At 44.6% G+C, this 22015-nt stretch overlaps 1 protein-coding gene across 2 annotated transcripts in view; it reads right to left on the bottom strand.

Moving 5' to 3' along the window:
* MLF1 (myeloid leukemia factor 1) overlaps nucleotides 1-22015 on the bottom strand; it is a 119859-nt gene that overhangs the window by 5532 nt on the left and 92312 nt on the right. For both annotated transcript variants that reach the window (XM_073626096.1, XM_073626097.1), the window contains one exon: nucleotides 14109-14256. In XM_073626096.1, the coding sequence (XP_073482197.1) occupies nucleotides 14109-14256 (148 nt within the window). The remainder of the gene's footprint in view (nucleotides 1-14108; nucleotides 14257-22015) is intronic.

Genomic DNA, 22015 nt, shown 5'->3' with positions numbered 1-22015 from the left:
TGCTAATGTTTTCCATTGAGAGTTAAGCTGGGCATACACAGGTTGAAAAAAATAAATAAACCTGACAGATTCTCACATCCACACAAGCATTCCCCTTTGTCAGAACACTGTTCAGCACTGCAACCTTCAGCTGCAAGCGCTGATCGAATGCTGGCTTTCCAGCAGGACCGCTCAACAAAAAGGGCCTAATAAACACCATTTTGCACTTGTATTTGGCTTTTCAAAACACACACTGAAGTTGTGATGTGGACACACTGAGGAATGTCTGGCTAAACTAAACATAAACGTAGTGTTTGTGATTTTACTGAACTAGCAACATTTTATCTTTGTGCAACATTGTTTCTCTGCAGGTCCTCTAGCCACAATTCAGTGGCGAGAGCAGATCTGGTTAAAGTGTCTGGCAAAAAGGTTTTTTTAAACATATTCTCTGTATTAAAATGGTTGTAACCCTCAGACATGAAATATGAATAAAGCATATCCCTCTATAGGTAATCTCCAGCACAGTCTGAGATTGACAGCCTCAGCTCTGTTCCTGTTCTGTGTGAAGGGGTCCCTTCCCTCCAATCAGCTCTCAAAGCTCTCCTCACTGAGCTCTGAAGAGTGCAAGCCCCCTGTTTTCTGACTGCTCAGATAAGCTTTTTAAATTCCAGACTCTGAACGGATATACAGATGATAAGACTGCAGATAAACAAGTACAACTTACGTAGGAAGATTTGTTTCATCTCTGTGTATCACCTGAGGCTGGTCACTTCACTAGGCAAGACCCATCTACTTGCGTGCCCCCCCCCCCAAGAAAAAACATAATTATATAATATAGGGAATCACACAGGACTGCTGCTTTTGCTTTTTCAGCAGTTAAATATATACAAAAGCAGCAGTCTTGTGTAGTACCCAACATCAGGGCCACCATCAGGGGGGTACAGGCAGTACTCCTGTAAGGGGCTCCAGTGTCCCAAGGGGCCTGGTCGGCCGGGCCCGCTCCTCCTTCAGCAACACATGAAACTGTCATGCGCCGGCTGGCCCCGGCCGGCGTCCGCTATAGAGGAGGAGAGAGAAGCCTTGCTATAGGGAAGGAGAAGGGAGCTTAGTAGTCAGAGCCACTGCCGCCTTTCACTAGCAGCAACCCCCTTCCACCAGTAAAGTGTGCTCTTTTCCTTAGCTCAGTCTGCCCAGTGAATACAAGCAGTGCTGTGACAAGGGAGAGAGGCGAGCTGCGGGAAGTCAGTGTATCTCCCCCGCTCGCCCCCTCCTTTCTCCTGTCAGCAGTGGAGAAGAGAGAGCGGCTCTCATCTGGTTCGCCGCTTAGCTTGTTGCCCGGTCTGTTTCTCTCCCCATTGGCCACAGCAGAGCCAATCAGAAGAGACTAGGGTCTAGGCGAGCATCATGGGACATGAAGTCCCAGAAGATTGACTGCCCCATTGTTGTACACAGGCAGCAGACTTCAGCCCCCAGCATGCACTCTGCTGGGGGGAGAGAGTCTGGAACCCAGGAAGAAGCTGAGGGAGTGATTGCTACAGGACACAGGAAAAAGAGAGCACTGTGCTGGGGAAAGCCAGAAGGGAGCCACGCTATATCATTGCCATCAGAGAGGGAGCCACGCTGTGCCCATGCCATCAGAAAGGAAGCCAAGCTGTGCCCGTGCCATCAGAGAGGGAGCCACGCTGTGCCCGTGCTATCAGAGAGGGAGCCATGCTGTGCCCGTGCCATTGGAGAGGGAGCCACGCTGTGCCCGTGCCATCGGAGAGGGAGCCACGCTGTGCCCATGCCATCAGAAAGGAAGCCAAGCTGTGCCCGTGCCATCAGAGAGGGAGCCACACTGTGCCCATACCATCAGAGAGGGAGCCACACTGTGCCCGTGCCATCAGAGAGGGAGCCACGCTGTGCCTGTGTCATCAGAGAGGGAGCCACGCTGTGCCTGTGTCATCAGAGAGGGAGCCACACTGTGCTTATACCATCAGAGAGGGAGGCACGCTGTGCCCGTGCCATCAGAGAGGGAGCCACGCTGTGCCCATGCCATCAGAGAGGGAGCCAAGCTGTGCCTGTGCCATCAGAGAGGGAGGTACGCTGTGCCCATACCATCAGAGAGGGAGGCACGCTGTGCCCATGCCATCGAGGGAGCCACGCTGTGCCCGTGCCATCAGAGAGGGAGCCACACTGTGCCTGTGTCATCAGAGACGGAAGCCACACTGTACCATTGCCATCAGAGAGGGAGCCATGCTGTACCCATGCCATCAGAGAGGGAGCCACGCTGCCAAGCACCACCAGAGAGGGAGAAAGACTGAGCCACTGCCACGGTACAGACATGCTACACTACTGACCAGAGTCGGCCTGGGAAACCCTGAGTGAGCGAACGTCCAGCCAGAGGGATCTCTGCTGCAGTTTCGCTGGGTCTGGTAAGAGGGCCTGTTGGCCATTATTCATTACTGCTCCTGGGGTATTATCCATTACTGCTCCTGGGGACTGAGCCATTAGGAATTGCCTAACCCTTTGCTTTATATATATAATATCCTACTCCTTGGATGGGACACCTGAGGCTGCCAAGCTGGCATGATGGAGTTGCATTGTGAAAATGGATGAGGATGACTCTGGGTGGAGATGAGTTTCATTGTGGAGAGCCTCTTCACTATGTAACTCTCATCCCCACCCAGAATCCTCATCCATTTTCACAATGCAACTCCATCATCTTTATCCCCACCCAGCATCACCCATCCCTCTTTCCACAATGTATCTCCATCCACGCCCAGCATCACCCATCTTTCTCCAGGATGCTGGCCGTGGATGGGGATAAAGGTATTGTGCTTTAGTCCGTCAAGAGTTGTTATATTGATTTATTCATGTATCACACCACACCGAAGGACTGAGTGGGATGGCCAGTGAGAGGATTCGGTGGGATGGCCAGTGGACGGGCCATGGGGAATGTTAGTAGTCAGGCACCGGGGGGCCCAGGCCTAAAGCTGTGTAAGGGGCCCCAAAATTTCTGATGGCTGCCCTGCCCAACATTATATATCAGCAGTAAATATAATATACAGTAGCTCACAAAAGTGAGTACACCCCTCACATTTTTGTAAATATTTCATTATATCTTTTCATGTGACAACACTGAAGAAATTACACTTTGCTATAATGTAAAGTAGTGAGTGTTACAAGGTCTCAGGTGTGAATGGGTAGCAGGTGTGTTAAATTTGGTGTTATTGCTCTCACTCTCTCATACTGGTCACTGTAAGCTCAACATGACACCACATGGCAAAGAACTCTGAGGATCTAAAAAAAAAAAATTGTTGCTCTACATAAAGATGGCCTAGGCCAGTGATGGTGAACCTTGGCACCCCAGATGTTTTCGAACTACATTTCCCATGATGCTCAGCTACACTGCAGAGTGTATGAGCATCATGGGAAATGGAATTCCAGAACATCTGGGGTGCCAAGGTTCGCCATCACTGGCCTAGGCTATAAGAAGATTGCCAAGACCCTGAAACTGAGCTGCAACACGGTGGCCAAGACTATACACAGGACAGGTTCCACTCAGAACAAGCCTTGCCATGGTTGACCAAAGAAGTTGAGTGTATGTGCTCAGCGTCATATCCAGAGGTTGTCTTTGGGAAATAGACGTATGAGTGTTGCCAGCATTGCCGCAGAGGTTGAAGGGGTGGGGGAAAGGGGTCAGCCTGTCAGTGCTCCGACCATACGCACACGGCATCAAATTGGTCTGCATGGCTGTCATCCCAGAAGGAAGCCTCTTCTAAAGATGATGCACAAGAAAGCCCGCAAACAGTTTGCTGAAGACAAGCAGACTAAGCACATGGATTACTGGCACCATGTCTTGTGGTCTGATGAGACCAAGATAAACTTGTTTGGTTCAGATGGTGTCAACAAAAATAGTCGATTCTGCTGTATGTCCCATGATTGGCTGAAAAAAAGGTGTAATCCCTATCCTGTACATGAAGAGATCTCCAGCTATCCACCAATTGTGGATCTTGGAGTAGTCTTTTAGCTCTGCATAATTTCGCATAGGATAAATGGGAAATACCCTTAGACACAGCAAGCATGGGCTCCAGTGCCATATTAAGATCCCCTCCCACCAACAAGAGACCCTCCTTATGTTGATGCACCAAATGTAGGCATGTCTCAAGTGCAGAGACCTGATCCTCATTTGGTAAGTATAATGCGGCGTACACACGAGCGGACTTTTCCACTGGACTGGTCCGACAAACCGAATCCGGCAGACAATCTGATCGTGCGTGGGCTTCATCGGACTTCCGACGGACCTTTCGGTCGAAAATCGAAAACATGCTTCAAATCTTTCCGCCGGAACTCCGCCGGACCCAGTTCCTATTGGGAAGCCCGTTCGTCTGTATGCTGGTCCGACGGACCAAATATGATGCAAGGGCAGCTACAGCACCTGCCCACGAGAATGTTTCCAGCGTGATCCTATCACTCTGGTTCTCGGCGACAGGGTATAACCTCGCTGTAATAGGAAAAACACAGGATTTTAAGGGGAACCCCCTATGCCGAAAAAAACGGCGTGGGGCCCCCCCAAAATCCATACCAGACCCTTATCCGAGCACACAGCCCAACTGGTCAGGAAAGGGGGTGGGGACGAGCGAGCGCCCCCCCCCCTCCTGAACCATACTAGGCCGCATACCCTCAACATGGGCCCCCCCACCCCAAAGCACCTTGTCCCCATGTTGATGAGGACAAGGGCCTCTCCCCGACAACACTGGCCGTTGGTTGTCGGGGTCTGCGGGCGGGGGGCTTATCGGAATCCGGGAGCCCGCCTTAATATGGGGGCCCCCAGATCACGGCCCCCCGCCCTATGTGAATGAGTATGGGGTACATCGTACCCCTACCCATTCACCTGGGGGAAAAAAAAGTGTCAATAAAAAACACACTACACAGGTTTTTAACCAGTTACCAACCGGCCCATAGCCAAATGACGGGGCGGTTGGATAACTCTGGGAGCACGTATTATGACGTGATCCCGGAAAACCGCTCCCGCGCGCCCCCTGGGGCGCGCACACAGGAACATCCGTGACCTGGACCCGGCGGAACATGGTAAACGGCCGCTGATCGTGGCCGTTTACCATGTGATTGCTCCGTCAAATGACATAACGCCGGTTCCTCTCTCCCCTCTCTCCCCGATCGGTACAGAGGGGAAGGGATCGGATGGCAGCAGCGCACTACTCTGCAATGCCCTGCAATACTCTGCAATACCCTGCAATACTCTGCAATACCCCGCAATACTCTGCAATACCCCGCAATACCACGCAATACTCTGCAATACCACACAATAATCTGCCATACCCTGCCATACTCTGCAATACCCAGCCATACTCGGCCATACCCAGCCATACTCGGCAATACCCAGCCATACTCGGCAATACCCGGTGATACCCAGCCATACTTTGCCATACCCAGCCATGCTCAGCCATGATCTGCCATGCTCAGCCTCTGTATGTGGCCAGGCTGTGGAAGTCTCACACATGTGGTATCGCCATACTCAGGAGGAGTAGGAGAATCTATTTTGGGGTGTCATTTTTTGATATGTACATGCTATGTGTTAGAAATATTGTATAAATGGACAACTTTGTGTTAAAAAAAAAAAATGTGTTTTAACCACTTCCTGCCCGCCGGCCGTCATACGACGTCCTTGACTTTGTGCGGGGATATCTGAATGATGCCTGCAGCTACAGGCATCATTCAGATATCAGCTTTTTCAGCCGGCGATTCCCTACACCATAAGAATGATCATAGTGGCTGTTCCATTGCTTGATTGTTCTTACGGGAGGCGAGAGGGGACGTCCCCCCCTCCTGCCGCCCTCATGTGCTTCTACCGACTCACCGCTGCGATCGAAGCCAGGATTGTTTTCTTTTTTTTTTTTATTTCAGGCTTCCCAGCATAGAGGTGAGATGTGGGGTCTTATTGACCCCATATCTCACTGTAAAGAGGACCTGTCATGCCATATTCCTATTACAAGGATGTTTACATTCCTTGTAACAGGAATAAAAGTGATCAAAAAATGTATTTTTTGGACAAACTAAAATAAAGTAAAATGAACAATAAAAAAAATAAATAAATAAAAATCCCCCCCCCCCCCCGTGTGCTCGCATGCAGAAGCGAACGCATATGTAAGTCCCACCCACATATGAAAATGGTGTTCAAACTACACATGTGAGGTATCACTGCGATCGGTAGAGCGAGAGCAATAATTTCGGCCCTAGACCTCCTCTGCAACTCAAAACATGTAACCAGTACAAAATTTTAAAGCGTCGCCTTTGGGGATTTTTAAGTAGCGAAGTTTGGCGCCATTCCACGAGCGTGTGCAATTTTGAAGGGTGACATGTTAGGTATCTATTTACTTGGCATAACTTCATCTTTCACATTATGCAAAAACATTGGGCTAACTTTACTGTTTTTTTTTCCCCAAAAAAACGTGTTCGAAAAATTGCTGCGCAAATACCCTGCGAGATAAAAAGTTGCAACGACCGCCATTGTATTCTCTAGGGTCTTTGCTTAAAAAAACATATATGTTTTGGGGTTCTATGTAATTTTCTAGCAAATAAATGATGATTTTTATCTAATGATGATTTTTATCTAAGGGGGCTCCCGGATTCTGATAAGCCCTCCGCCCGCAGACCCCGACAACCAACGGCCAGGGCTGTCGGGAAGAGGCCCTTGTCCTCATCAACATGGTGACAAGGTGCTTTGGGGTGGGGGGGCTGCAGGGCACCCCCCTTCCCCAAAGCACCAACCCCACCATGTTGAGGGCATGTGGCCTGGTACGGTTCAGGAGGGGCGCTCGCTCGTCCTCACCCCCTTTCCTGACCGGCCGGGCTGCGTGCTAGGATAAGGGTCTGGTATGGATTTTGGGGGGACCCCCACGCCGTTTTTTTCGGAGTATGGGGTTCCCCTTAAAATCCATACCAGATCTGGTATGCTCTGCGACGGGGCTCGCAAGGTGTCAATCTCGCTGATAAAAGCGGCGATATTGACTTCCTTTTCTAGTCCCGTCGTATCTCATCACGGTCAAAATGAATGGACTTTAGTCCATTTAGTTCATGTATGGGCAAGTCCATTCATTCGGAAGTCCATCGTAACTCCGTCGAAAGTCCGTTGGGAAGACCGTCGGACCTAGTCTGCCAGAAAGTCCGGTCGTGTGTAGGCAAGTTAGTTCGTTTGGAAAGTCCGTCGTAAGTCCGCCGGAAGTCCGTCGGGAAGACTGTCGGACCTAGTCAGCCAGAAAGTCCGGTCGTGTGTACACGGAATTAGTTAACCAAGGTAACTTTTTGCTCAAACAAGAATCCCTTGATGATAAGGGAGTTGACCCTCATCATCAGTAATTATCTTCGATTCCTTCCAAGGTATCTGTTTTGATAGAATAGTTGATACCCCTCTTGACTTGGAGGTCCGAGAGGCACTATGATAAACTGCCTGAAACCGAAAGTTCCTTAATCTTGGAATTCTATAGTTTCTAAAATGTGTCTCCTGAAAAAAAATATGAGATTTAAGTCTCCCCAATTCGTCTAGAAGCAAAGTGAGTTTCTCTGGGCTATTTAGCCCCTTAAGATTGTAGGAAGTTAGAGTTACTCTAGTCATTTCAGCGTTCAATTATGGTATAGGGCTAGATGGAAAAAAGAAGGGGCAGCGGACAGAGCACGACTTTCAGGTCTGTCTGCTAGCCGTAAAACAGAGAAAATTGAGTACTGTCCATGATACTTTTTTTATTTGCACTGACATACAATTTTTCAGGACAAGCTTTCGGGGTATGTCCCCTTCTTCAAGGTCCAAGCAGTACCAAGCAGTGAGTACTGCTTGGACCTTGAAGAAGGGGACATACCCCGAAAGCTTGTCCTGAAAAATTGTATGTCAGTGCAAATAAAAAAAGTATCACGGACAGTACTCAATTTTCTCTGTCACAATTGCACTAATACGTCTACAATCAAATCAAGCCATAAAACAGAAAGAATTGAAACGTCTCCGGCTTTCCTCCATAATAGAGAGATGATTACAGTAGGGGAAGTGGTCAGGCAAGGCAGTGATCCGACATGTGATACCAGCATGATTGCATTCCTAATCATACTGAAACATATAAAGAATACTCAAACAATTTATTAACCCCATTAAACAAATAACATGGGTATTACATATCAAAACTCTATAGCTTAGAGCCGTCACAGGTCCATCTGCAGGGCTAATTCCCCAAAGGGGGAAAGGGCATTGCACATTAATCATTAATGCCTGCCCAAGCGCAAATAAAACAAGCATTTTACACCTATATATAATAAGGTCGTAGGCGCATTAACCCATATATGCTACAGATTGGATCCAATATCCTCCTACACCCCATACTTTAAATTAGCTAGCTCTCACAAAGGGGAAGCTTTTAACCACTTCACCCCTGAAAGATTTGGATGCTGAATGACCAGGCCATATTTTGCGATGCGGCACTGCGTCAATTTAATAACAAAAATGAAAAATTGTTATTTTTCCCACAAATAGAGCTTTCTTTTGGTTTTTATTTTTTGTGCTATAAACAAAAAAAAAAAAGAGCGACAATTTTGAAAAAAAACACAATATTTTGTACTTTTTGCTATAATAAATATCCCCATTTTTTTTAAAAAAAGCTAATTTTTTCTCAGTTTAGGCCAATATGTATTCTTCTACATATATTTTTGGTAAAAAAAAAAAAAAACAGCAATAAGCGTATATTGATTGGTTTGCGCAAAAGTTATAGCGCCTACAAAATTTTTATATTTTTACTAGTAATGGCGGCGATCTGCATTTTTTATCGTGACTGCAACATTATGGCAGATACATCGGACAATTTTGACACATTTTTGGGATCATTGGCATTTATACAGCGATCAGTACTATAAAAATGCATTGATTACTGTAAAAAATGTCACTGGCAGTGAAGGGGTTAACACTAGGGGGCGATCAAGGGGTTAACTGTGTTCCCTGGGAGGTGATTCTAACTGAAGGGGGAGGGGACTGACTAGAGGAAGTGACAGATTGTGGTTCCTAGCTAACAGGAACACACGATCTGTCACTGCTGTCAGAACAGAACAGGGATTTGTGTGTTTACACACACACTTCTGTGTTCCGTCCCTCGTGCTCGCTCATGGCCGTGGTCGCACGCTCCCACTGTGCAGCGCACGCCTGCTATCCCGATCCCGCAAGCCGACGTATAGCTACGACGGTTCGCAGAATCATGTCGACCTGCCGCAGTAAAATGACGGCGGCTGGTTGGGAAGCGGTTAATAATATCCCAAACTATGGTCAGGCTGTCTTAATATTCCATCCCCCACAGGCTTCATCCGACAGCCCCTCACACCCCAGTCCCAAAGAGCTAACAGGCTCGGCCGGGGAGATCATACTAATTCAACTAACCAACCCCCCCCCCCCCCACTCATATTATATATCCACTATAACGGGACCATCTTTGACGCTGGGCCAAACGGGACTGTCGATTCGGGCCCAACCCTTACTGGGGGGGTCCCAAAGCACCTTCCCCCAAGCCCTCATTATCCGTCAACATTTGTCCCATGTAGCGGATACAGCTCATCCTTCCCCTGGCCGGTTGAGCATGATAGGGGAGAGGCATACTGCGGGCTGTATGTACCGTGGCAAACTCATCCCCCTCTCCCCATACCAGCCCCAAAACAGCTCCATCTGGAGGTGAGGAAAATCATCTCAGTGCTCCCTCTGTCAACCCCACTCTCTCTTCGGTCAGCAAGGCTAAGATGAGACCCCAAACAGGTTATAATTGATCTCCTCCCCCCTTCTCCTGTCACCAGCGGAGGGGGGTGGATTGACTAAGCTGCAGCTAGCCCGGAGAAGCTTACAGAGGGCCACTGTAAATGAGTTACATAAATCTATATTTAAGAACTTCTAGTATCTGGTAAATACCTAGTGTTAATGTGCAGTAACCTCGAACAACCCAATCGATGAACAATATTTGTATACCATACCCTTTAATATCCCAATCTATTCAACAGTAGTAATGTACTGCCATCTCTAACAACCCAAGCAATAGACAACGATGGTGTTAAAAAAAAAAAAAAACCCCAATCAGTGACCAATAGTGGTATACAATAACCTCCAATAACTCAATCAGTAAAATTAAAAAAGTGTGTAGCAACCTCTAGCAACCCCGTCAATAAGAGGCATTGATGCAATGCCTTCTAATATCCCAATCAGTGAACGGGAATTTAAAACCCAGCCAGTGAACATAATATACCATCACATTTCAGAATAATGTGACCGTCACCACCAGTGCCTGGTGATAATATGTAATAGCCTCTATCCCCCCGCTCTGTGGGCGGTGATAATGTGCATTAATCGCTATCAACCCAATCAATGAGCTGTGGTGTCTCATTCAGTGAACAGTGATGTTGTGCAGAATCAATTAGCCACCCAATCAGTGTAAGTGATGATGTGATGTACAGTATTCTCTCATATCCCAATCAATGATCTGTAACACTATGCAGCAGCCCCCAGCAACCCAACCAACAAGCGGCACTATGTGTAGCATCCTCTAGTACCCCAATCAGCTAACGGTAGTATTGCACAACAACCCCCAACAGCCCAGTCAGCAAGCAGGGATACATTGTCGCAGCCCACAGAGACCATCCCGCAAATCAGCAATGATCCGCTGTAGTCTCTGTGGTTAAGCGGTGCACTGCAGAGTAATTCACCCAATCCCCCCCAAATCTCTGGTAGAATACACAGGACGTATATAATGTTAGATATCCTCTAGAGAATCATGGGCCACTCCCATCACCTCCCACGCCCCCCAATCCTTACTGAAGAAGCACTGCCTTCTATTTCGCCTATATTCATGTCAAAATCTGCCCATTTTACCACATCCATTAACTAAACACCAAACAACATCAGGCATCCAACCCTGCGCCCCCCAACTCCTATAATTTGCTCATTAGAGGCTGCCCCTACCCTTATGTAGGGTTGAAACTTCTGCTAAAAAGAATAATAAACAAAAAATAACGAGAACATTCAAAAAAGAGCAACAGTTTAACCTGAGAAAATCTCCAGAAAATGATACAAAAAAGATAGACAGGTATAGGGTAGTAAGTGCAGACCCCCTACTAAGTATAAAAATGAAACCTCCCTATCTTCTGGAGCCTGCCGGCCCGATCGATTGCGTGATCATCCTGAACTGGATCTCCTTTTCCACTGTTGTCTCGGCTGCTGCTGGGGACCCTGTTCCACTATTAATGGAAGGTCTATCCAGTTGGGAATTTCAATAACCTGTGAGTCCAGAAAATGAAATAAGTCTGGTAATTGAGCAGGATCATATAGGGTATAACTACGGTCATCTTTTTTAATAAACAAAGAGAGTGCGTAGCCCCAACGGTACATAGCTCCCATGGAGCATAGGTGGTCCAATAATGGTTTCTGCAACTGGCGTCTATGCTTTGTCTGATGGCATAAATTGGGATACAGCTGCATTAGTGCCCCATCAAAGTCCAATGGCCCCTTCTGAAATGCTGCCCTGAGTATATCCTCTTATCCCGAAAAGGTGTACCTGGCACAAAACGTCTCTAGGGTTAGCCTGTGCGGGATTACGAGTAGTAGGGACCCTATGCACACAGTCCATTTCAATCAGAGTGTCTGGGGAAGTCTCCAACAGCTGGTTGCAAATGACAGACACTTTGTCTCTTAGATAGCCCCCCCCCGTCTCTGGGATCCCCCTGATCCCGATATTGTTCCTTCTACTTCTATTTTCAGAATCTTCTGCTTGCAATGACAACATGATCAGTCTCTGATGTTGAATGTGTATTCTTTCTTCCATAGCATTAATGCGTGCATCAGACACAGATTGCTGAGTTTCTAAGTGGAGCAGTTTGTGGTCCACTGCAACTGTTTTAATGCAAACCTCTATCTCTTCCCGTAGAGTACCAGTCAGACTGCCCAGCAGTTTCTGTATGTCCTCTTTGGTGGGGAGAGCTTGAATAAGCTGTCGGATGTCTGGTTCAGCAGTGTGCTCCTGGCTGTGTGGGTTCGGTAAGGATAGCTGCGAGTCTTTACAAGGAAGCATCAGTATAGGTATGAGAGACTCCGGCCCTGCTGTTAAAGGCCGTTCAACAACCGCTACATCAGGCGGCAGTGTGGAGCTATCCTTTGTTTGCTGAGCCATCTCAGACTGTGGTTCCCGTAGTGGCGCCATATTAGGAGCAGCGGACTGCCCGATGTCTCTTCTTACCATCAGGTATCTGATGATATAAGAGTGACAAGGAACATAGAGCGCTCTTGTAGTCTTTCCCTGCCTCGGCATGGGCTATAGAGCTTGTATTATCGGCAGTCCACTGGGTAATGCACAGCGGTATTACTGAGCTCTGGTCCGGGACCTCCTCACTCCACCATGCCTAAGCCATGCCCCCGGAATTTCAGTCCGTGTTGAGTTATTTTGAGGGGACAGCAAATTTACACTGTTGTACAAGCTGCACACAAATTGTAGCAAAGTGTCATCACATGAAAAGTCATAATAAAATATTTACAAAAATGTGAGGGGTGTACTTACTTTTGTGAGATAGTGTGTGTGAGTGTATATATATATATATATATATATATACATACATACATACAAATATACACACACGAACCGGAAACCACTTAAAGTCTATTACTGCAAATCACCAGGTTTCAGCATCTAGGCTCTATGACCAAGTTCAGTGTTCATGATTCCAGTGCTGGTGTTCTGTCAGTATAGCGAACCCGTCAGATTAGGTAACGGAGGTGGCATTCCATCAGCTGTGTATGCATTCCACCACTACCAGGTTTGCTAATCTGACAGAACACCTACAGTCAGAAGGCGGTAGCGGACATCTTACTACACCCTGCTACGCTTTGAATTTCATAGTAATTCTAGTAATAAAGTGAGCGTATATAAATAAATCTAGTATATTGACATCTGTGATGTGGTTTTGATGTTACATTTTAAAAGAAGCTGGACGCCAGCAGTAGGAAAGTGGCTTTCAAATCTGAACATCCAAACAGCATCACAGATGTCAATATACTATATGTATATATGTACTATATGTATTTATATACGCTCACTTTACTGCTAAAATTACTCTGGTACTCAAGACGTAGCTGGGTCTAGTAAGATGCCTTTTGACTGCAGGTGTTCTGTCAGATTAGCAAACATGGTAGCGGTGGAACACATGCGTAGCTGATGAAATATCACTTCCATTACCTAATCTGACGGGTTCGCTATTCTGACAGAACACCGCATATAGTGAGTATTCTGCTCAAGAGGTTAAGTCAGCATTAGGGATTTGGATAAGCAAAGTTAGTCTTAGGGGGGTTAAAGTTAAAGTTAGGCCAGGTTCACATTTAAATCGGTGTCTGCTTTTATTGTTTTTTTTTTTTTTTGGTACAATTACTATTTTGCATTTTAGAATGTTGAGAAGAATGTTGCGTTTTCTATATGCAGCGAAGAGCAAGGCACATTTTCTATTTGCAGGGAAAAGCCTTCTTGATGCATTACCAGGCCTTTTCCTGTGTTGTGTGTTTTTAGCTCTGGCCAGAGAGGATTCACTTCCTGCAGTTACATCACCAAGAATCTGGATCTGCCTCTTGGCTGTCTTGTGTAGAGAAAAATGTCAGTTTTTATGCCACTTTTCGCAACTGCTGCTATATGGATTAAAACGGAGGAGCAGAGGAAGAGGTGCCAATACTGGATTCATCCAGTAATTGACAATAGAGAACATGAAGGTAACTTCTCAAATTGCTTTCACACTCTTTTCATAAATCCGGTTATCTGGAGCTGGCAAGCATGGCTTAAATAGGAAGTTCATGGGAGGAGCAAGGGGGTCAAGGTTCACAAGAAACAAGGTACAAGGCAAGATCATCTGAGGGATGGTCCAGCATCCCAGGAGGCTCAGCAAGAAGAAACATCACAAGACACAGCAGAGTTTGCAGGTTAAGACCCGGATCTTGACAACAGGTTAGCACACACAGGAAAACATGGCTTTTACTTTTCAACATCAAAAGTCCCATACTAAATACTACTACTACATTTTGCAACTAACAAAAATGAACTTACTGCCATTACTGCCCATTTACCTTGATAAAGTAGTAGACTTACCTTCTGGGCATATCCGGGAGCCCAATCTTAGTAGAATAGTGAGTACTGTGGTGCTTGGGTTTAGGAGCATCTATGGATAGTTTGTGCTCAAAAGGTTTGAATCTGGAGAGCTCTCTGTCCCATTCACTGTTAAATGAAGGAGCCTCAGCTGAAATAGAAGAAATACCTACTTGTAAAATAATATACATCACCCAAAATCAGCATTTGCTATGATTAAATTCTCACACAAGACAACTGCAAAGGACAAATAACCACCTACAGCCGATTTATCTTTAAGATAGCTTTCATAGCAAAATAGGTGTCCCAAAACTCAGGGAACTGAAATATGCAACTCTAATCTTTGTGCAGTTAAGCTCTGTCCCCTCCTTCATCCAGTATGTAACTATTGGTCATTTCCGCTATCTGATGGGTTGCCTCAATGACCAATAGTGAGGCACTAGAGGAGGTATGCAGGTCTTGGTGAGCTACAGCCAAGGTTTGCATAACTAAGCTCCCTGGACTATTTGAAAGCACTGCTTGCCTATGCATCTTCCACTTTTTTCTTTAAAAACTAGACTAGAGGAGGTATGCAGGTCTTGGTGAGCTACAGCCAAGGTTTGGCTGTAGACTAGACTAGAGGAGGTATGCAGGTCTTGGTGAGCTACAGCCAAGGTTTGCATAACTAAGCTCCCTGGACTATTTAAAAGCACTGCTTGCCTATGCATCTTCCACTTTTTTCTTTAAAAAAGCAGGTACATAGGGCGCATGCGCGGAGCCTGAGAGACATGCGGACATGCTGTCTTAGAGCTCTGCTCCTGGGCTGAACACACCGGAGAACTGCGAACTTCAGAGACGCTGAGAAACACTCCTGCTGTCACCTAAACCCTCACAGAGCCCACCGGCACCATAACTATGATCCTTAAGGGCTTTAAACTGAAGTATAAAGCCGTCGGCTCCAAGGAAGCGCTGTCTAAGCCGTCATCTAAAATGGCGGCGCCGGCCCCCTCACAGTTTACCTCACAGACTAGCTCACAGCGCGCTTTCAAAGCCCATACTCAGGATTTTGTGAGTCTGACTCTGATACTGGCACTTCTCAGACAGTGATACAATCCAGTGTATTTAAACAATTTGAACGCATGCTACAGAAAGCTTTAAAACAAACTTCTGACCACATTACAGAGAAGTTAACAAAGAAAATTAGAGAGCTGGGACAAAGAACATCAGAATTAGAGGTGCGAGTGGACGAAATAGAGAATCAAACACAACATTACATCCCTGAATTGGAAAATCTTCTGTTACAGTCCCGCTTGGAGGACCAAGAAAATAGGGACCGCCGTTCTAATTTGAGGATTAGAGAAATCCCTGAGACTGTCTTGGACATTCAGTCCACTATGTTAGCCCTCTTTCAGGAATTGTTACCAGGCATCCCTGCTGAGGAGGTTAGAAATGAATAGAGTGCATAGGGCCTTGGCTCCACGGAAACCCAGGGACATAATAGTTAAAGTTTAATTACTATCGTACCAAGGAAAAATTACTTGCGACAGCTAGAGGTAAAGCCCCCCTCAATTTCCAGGGTTATACTTATCAGCTATTTGCAGATATTTCTCCCCTCACTGTGGCTAAAAGATGCGCACTCAAACCCCATTTACTAGTGCTTCAAAACAACCAAATAGCATATCATTGGGGGTTTCCTTTTTCGTTACGCTTTACTCACCTTGAGACCAAATATGTCTGTCGCTCTTCAGAGGAGCTAAAGTCAGCCCTGATCGACATAGGCCTCATCGATCAAATCCCTCCCAAAGAACAAAAGTGCAGATGCTCGGCCTCTCGATCATCTTCACAACAAGCAGCAGCGACAGACTCTGGTTCTTCAATTCACGCTCGTCAGAATTTTACATAAACGTGGACGCTTTGAGAATCCGACTCTATTCAATGAGGACTCGATGGAGTGACTTTAACTTGCTGTTCGGATGCATTCCTATTTTTCTCCTTTTTTTTTTTTCTTTGGCCCTCAGTATCATATACTGACGGATGACCATTACTGTTGGAAATACCACAGACTTCGACATCTGTATTTGGACATAACCTAATATTTTGTCCTTTTTTCAGGAACCCTTATTTTTTTTTAAAAGATCCTAGTATTCTTTTAATCCACCTATAAACCTAAACGTATTTTTTACAAATTGCAGTGACTCACTACGATTTCATGTGTGACCACTATAAACAGTCTTTGTGTGATCATTTTCAGGTCACATATAGGTGTACAATTTTACCACTGAACATATGACTGTTTTGATACATAGTTGTTATACATCTAACCTCGATAGCTTTATTTATATATTGCTCCTGAATGTTTAGGATAATTCTTATGTTTATCACCCTATTTAATCAATTTTTTGGTTTTAATAGGTATTTAAGAAGCTTCTTTCCTGTTCAGGTTTGGCTATGTTGAACTAGATTCATTTTGTTGGCATTTAGGTTATATTTTCATACAATTTAATTGCAGTATTCTGTGGTTCTCTGGTGTTGTTCCTCCCTTAGGAATGTCTTGCTACCCCCTTTACCACCCTTAGACTCCTATTATTGATATGCGGGTTTCTGATGGTGGCACTGGAACCTCTCGGGGTCCTTTGAATGTTCCCTTGAGACGTTCCCACACCCTATTGTCATGTTATTACCTGTTGACATTTTTGACACATACTAGGGTTGTTCAATGAAATGTTTTCTTTTTTCTTGTTTCCTCCCCTTCTCCTCTTTCTCCCCTGGTGGTGGCCGCGGCTCTCGTTACAGGTCATGCTTTTCTATTCATAACGTCTATCCCAGACATGTTATGGCCCCCATAAACATTTTATCCTTAAATGTACAATGCTTCAACATTCCTCATAAACGCACTAAAGCAATGCGTTTTTTCAGCTAAAAAGGCCCACAATATCTGTTTACAAGAAACTCACTTTAATGACAAAACCTCTCCTAAATTCCTTTCTCCCTCCTACCCTCAAGTTTAACACAGCTTCAGCCACTGTCAAACAACGAGGCACTCTTATAGGCTTTCATCGATCCATGCCATTTACCCTCACCTCACAACTGAGGTAGATATCTCTTGCTCATGGGCCATATCTCAGACATTGCAATCACAATTGTATCTTAGGAAAGAAAGCCGCTCACGGGGTTACCACTCCCGGATGATAGTGAACGCCCTCACTCAGCCTCACAGGTGCTCCATCAATAGAGGCCTATTGAACTAGCAGTGGCTCTGAGCGCGTAGCCTTCTCTCAACCTCCCTGCTAGCCCTCCTCCCTGGACGATCCCTCCCCTGGATACTTAACCCGGAAGCAGACGGATGACCTGTGACGTCATGCACGCTCCACGCCGGCCCCTAGTCTCTTCCTGATGGCCACAGAAGGAGCTCCCGGCTGGTAATCCACCTTCTGCAGCCCAGCATCCCTGCAGCGTCACCACCACAGGATCAGAGGGAACACCAAGGATCACATACCTATACAGATGAGCCTTTTATATGTTTTTATCCTGTAAGTGTGTTTTTACCTGGTGTCATTAAACATCATTTGTTAATACTACACTCAGGTGGCGCTTCCTTCTCTACCCTTCTCCCAGCCTCACAGGTGCTGGCTCTGCACAATTAGTAGAAGACAAAAAAAGGGCCTGGACGGCCACACTTCCGTGAAGAAAAAAGCACCTTTATTGTTGAAAAAAATGTAGACAAACAGGTCACATAAAAAGTGGATGTCACAGGACAACTTCTAACGCGTTTCACATCAACCGATGCTTACTCATAGCTAAGTTGAAGGTTGTCACAACATGAACATATAACAGGTAGGTGATTAAAAACATGTGGAACATCTGACAATAAATAAAGGGCAAGGCAAAGAAACAAAGAAAAGAGAGAAATACACCGCCCCCATTATATATTTTAACCTTCAAATGCCCAGAAAATGTGGAGTATTGGTAAAAAAACATTGAATTAAAAAGTTACATAGCAATAAAATTCTGGACAATCGCAATTGTTAGCACACTACTTGAAAGTGGTTATGGACAAACCACACATGTTCATGTACATATAAAGTCGGTGTATGTCAAATAAATAAAAACATAGATGTATATAGATGAAAAAACACCAAAGAATATGTACTGAAGTGTTGTAACTAAATACTCAGTGTGGAACAGAAATTATTACAAACCGTGCTGAAATTATGCGATCCACATACACACTTCAGTGTGCCCCATCTGGAAAGTGCCAAGGCAGTGCCAATAGTATCAAAAAATATAGGAAAAAATTGTATCAATAAGGCACTCCGTGGATGGTCCCAAAATAGGGCGCACAGAGATGTGAATGTAACAAAAGAATAGATCCAACTTATGACAAATATGAGCCCTCAAAGTGGCATGACAGTAGTATATATAAAATAACGTAATGAACTATGAACTAACTGAGCCACAATGTCGGTATAGTTGGATACCATCCGTCTATTAAAGTGAAGTAACAATCACTAGAAAATGCTACTTGGAGTTTTAGCTATCCGCCATACGTTGTCGTAATAAAAGTGATAGAGGACCCTGCCAATATGTAATAGAAAGCCTATTATTTATAATCGAAATTAGCTGATGGAAGTTCCAATCTGGAAAAATGTATAAAGGCAGATGATATCGCTTAAGCAGCAACAAAGAAAACAAAAAACAAATCTCAACCAAAAGGTCGTGTCCCAGCACAAAAAGTGAGTAGCGCTGTGAAAGCAAGAGTCCCACTCCATGTGCTGCAATGCACAACTGACTAGTGAATTCCAATCCATTCCAATACTATGTTATGTGAGCCCAAAAATAGCATTAAATGAACTGTTTAGAAAGGAAAACGGCATATTAAATAGGCTGTAAACCGCGATATCAATATCGTTAGATACAGCCCATCCGTTGGGGTGGAGTAAAAATTGATATTAGAGCAAGGATGCTATTTGATATATGGCAAACTGTCCTATGTTACTTGGATTGAAAAAATGATAAAATATATATATATATATGTTGCAAAAAGTCCAAAAATTATGTCTGAAACTAAAGTTAGCTGATCTAATTCTGATATACAAACAACACATATATATAATTGTATGAACAGATGCCGCTTAAACGAATCTCGACTAGAAATTTGTGTCCCAGCTAAGAAGGTGAGTTGCACTGTAAAGGCAAAAGTCTCACTACCCATGCTGCAATACTCAGTACATATTCTTTGGTGTTTTTTCATCTATATACATCTATGTTTTTATTTATTTGACATACACCGACTTTATATGTACATGAACATGTGTGGTTTGTCCATAACCACTTTCAAGTAGTGTGCTAATAATTGCGATTGTCCAGAATTTTATTGCTATGTAACTTTTTAATTTAATGGTTTTTACCAATACTCCACATTTTCTGGGCATTTGAAGGTTAAAATATATAACGGGGGCGGTGTTTTTCTCTCTTTTCTTTGTTTCTTTGCCTTGCCCTTTATTTATTGTCAGGTGTTCCACATGTTTTTAATCACCTACCTCTTATATGTTCATGTTGTGACAACCTTCAACTTAGCTATGAGTAAGCATCGGTTGATGTGAAACGCGTTAGCAGTTGTCCTGTGACATCCACTTTTTATGTGACCTGTTTGTCTACATTTTTTGCAACAATAAAGGTGCTTTTTTCTTCACGGAAGTTCGGCCGTCCAGGCCCTTTTTTTGTCTTCCACAATTGTATCTTATTATGCCCCTGATAAACGCCTGGCGGCTTTTCTATCACATCTACTCCAGGTGGTAGAAACACAAATTCGAAACAGTTATCTTGTGCGGAGATTCCAACGTGACTATTTTTCCTTTTCTAGACAAATCCCCATCAGTCCCAATTACCAGTCCTAAACAGACAACGATCCAACAACTACTTACCACATATAAACTAGTAGACACATGGTGTGAACTTAATCCCACTAGTGGACGCTTCACACACTACTCATACCCACATAACTCCTTCTCGCGCATTGATCACATATTTGTCTCTTCTGGCATGACCCCGGAGATTCTTTCCTCTAAAATCATTCCTTCCCCGTGGACAGACCATTGCGTAGTATATACCTCATTAGCCTCCTCTATACCCAGGTCAGAAGACAGGACTTGGTATATAAACGACTCTACATTAACCCACCCCTCTTATCGTCTTGAGATTGAACTAGCACTCACGGAATACTTTTCAACCAACGACACAGAAGATATCTCTGCCCTTACACTATGGAAAGCTCATAAAACTGTTCTCCGCGGCAAACTTATACAACAAGCTGTAACCCTTAAAAGAACACGCAAAGCCCTATTCGCTAAGATGGAGGCTGACTTCAACGCATGTCTCATAGCCTTTCAATCCTCCCCAAATGCCATCACTAATGCAAATTAGATAAAGCCATCTAGATCTAGACTTGTTCTTAACAGACTCAGCGCATAAACTCATACATAAGCGCCAGCATATCCAATATCTCAAAGCTAATAAACCTGATACCTCTATGGCACATAGTTTAAAGGCAATTAATCATACACAGACACCTATAAGATTGAAAACATCCCGTGACGCCTATACTAGTAATCCCATTAAAATATTAGAAGTATTCCATTCTAATCTAGCTAAATTATATTCCCCTACTCTAGATTTTGATAAGACCAAAGCAGATGCATTGCTTGCTCATATCACTTTTCCTACCCTAGAGAGTGAACAGTATACTGACCTTGAGAGCTCCATAACAACAATTGAAGTCCAGAATGCCATCAAAGCCTTAAAACCTTGTAAAAGACCAGGCCCAGATGGGTTTTCAGCTTCTTATTATAAACACTTTGCGCCAACTTTGACACCCGTATTAACTATAGCTTTCAATTATATACTTACTGGACATTCCTTCAGAACTGACAACACTAACCTCCATCATAACCATGCTTCCTAAACCTAAATCAGATTCTATTTCCTAGACAAATTACCACCCCATATCCTTACTAAATCTGGACATTAAATTATTAGCCAAAATTATAGCGAACCGACTTAATACTATCATAGGCCGACATTGTGACCAAACGGGATTCATGCCCACACGCCAATCGGGTGACAATATCAGACGTGTCCTCTTACTCACACATGCAGCTAAAATTCGACACATTCTGACCTGTCTCTTATCTTTGGATATTAGAAAGGCATTTGACTCGGTCACTTGGCCTTTCATGTGGTACATACTCCAAAAATGGGGCTTTGGGAAACATTTCATGACATGGGTCTCTTCTCTATACAATTACCCACGGGCATATGTTAAGTATGCTGGCTACAAATCAGTGATGATAGACATCAAGAGGGGAACAAGACAAGGCTGCCCCCTCTCCCCATTAATTTTTGCCCTACTTATAGAACCCTTGGCAATATTAATTAGATCTAATCACAACATCAAAAGGCATAGAATTGGGAGGGCACCAACATAAAGTCTGTCTTTTCGCAGATGACATTCTTGTTTTCTTAACCCATCCTCATGTGTCCGCCCCGAATCTAATAGCCCTTTTGGACAAATATGCACATATTTCCGGACTATATGTCAACCCCACAAAATCGAACGCGCTAAATGTTTTGTTGACACAAACCAAAGTTCTTCAGGCCCAATCCTCCCTACCATTTCATTGGGTTTCTCACCAAATTTCATATCTAGGAGTACAAATCACGACCTCTTTATCTGACATCTTCGCAGCCAATTATCTTCCATTATTAAAACAAGTCACTAACTTAATGAAGCAGTGGTCTTCCCTTCCATTGTCCTGGCTAGGTCGGATTAATGCCATAAAGATGACGATATTACCAAAATTTTTGTACCCATTTAGAGTGCTTCCTATTTCATTACCATCTTATTTCTTACGGCTTTTACAACGTAGGGTTCT

The sequence above is a fragment of the Aquarana catesbeiana genome, linkage group LG04 (assembly GCF_042186555.1).
Source record: "Aquarana catesbeiana isolate 2022-GZ linkage group LG04, ASM4218655v1, whole genome shotgun sequence".
In the NCBI taxonomy this organism is placed as follows: Eukaryota; Metazoa; Chordata; class Amphibia; order Anura; family Ranidae; genus Aquarana; species Aquarana catesbeiana.
Note: the sequence above shows the minus strand (reverse complement) of the source record. Positions and strands in the feature narration are given on the sequence as shown.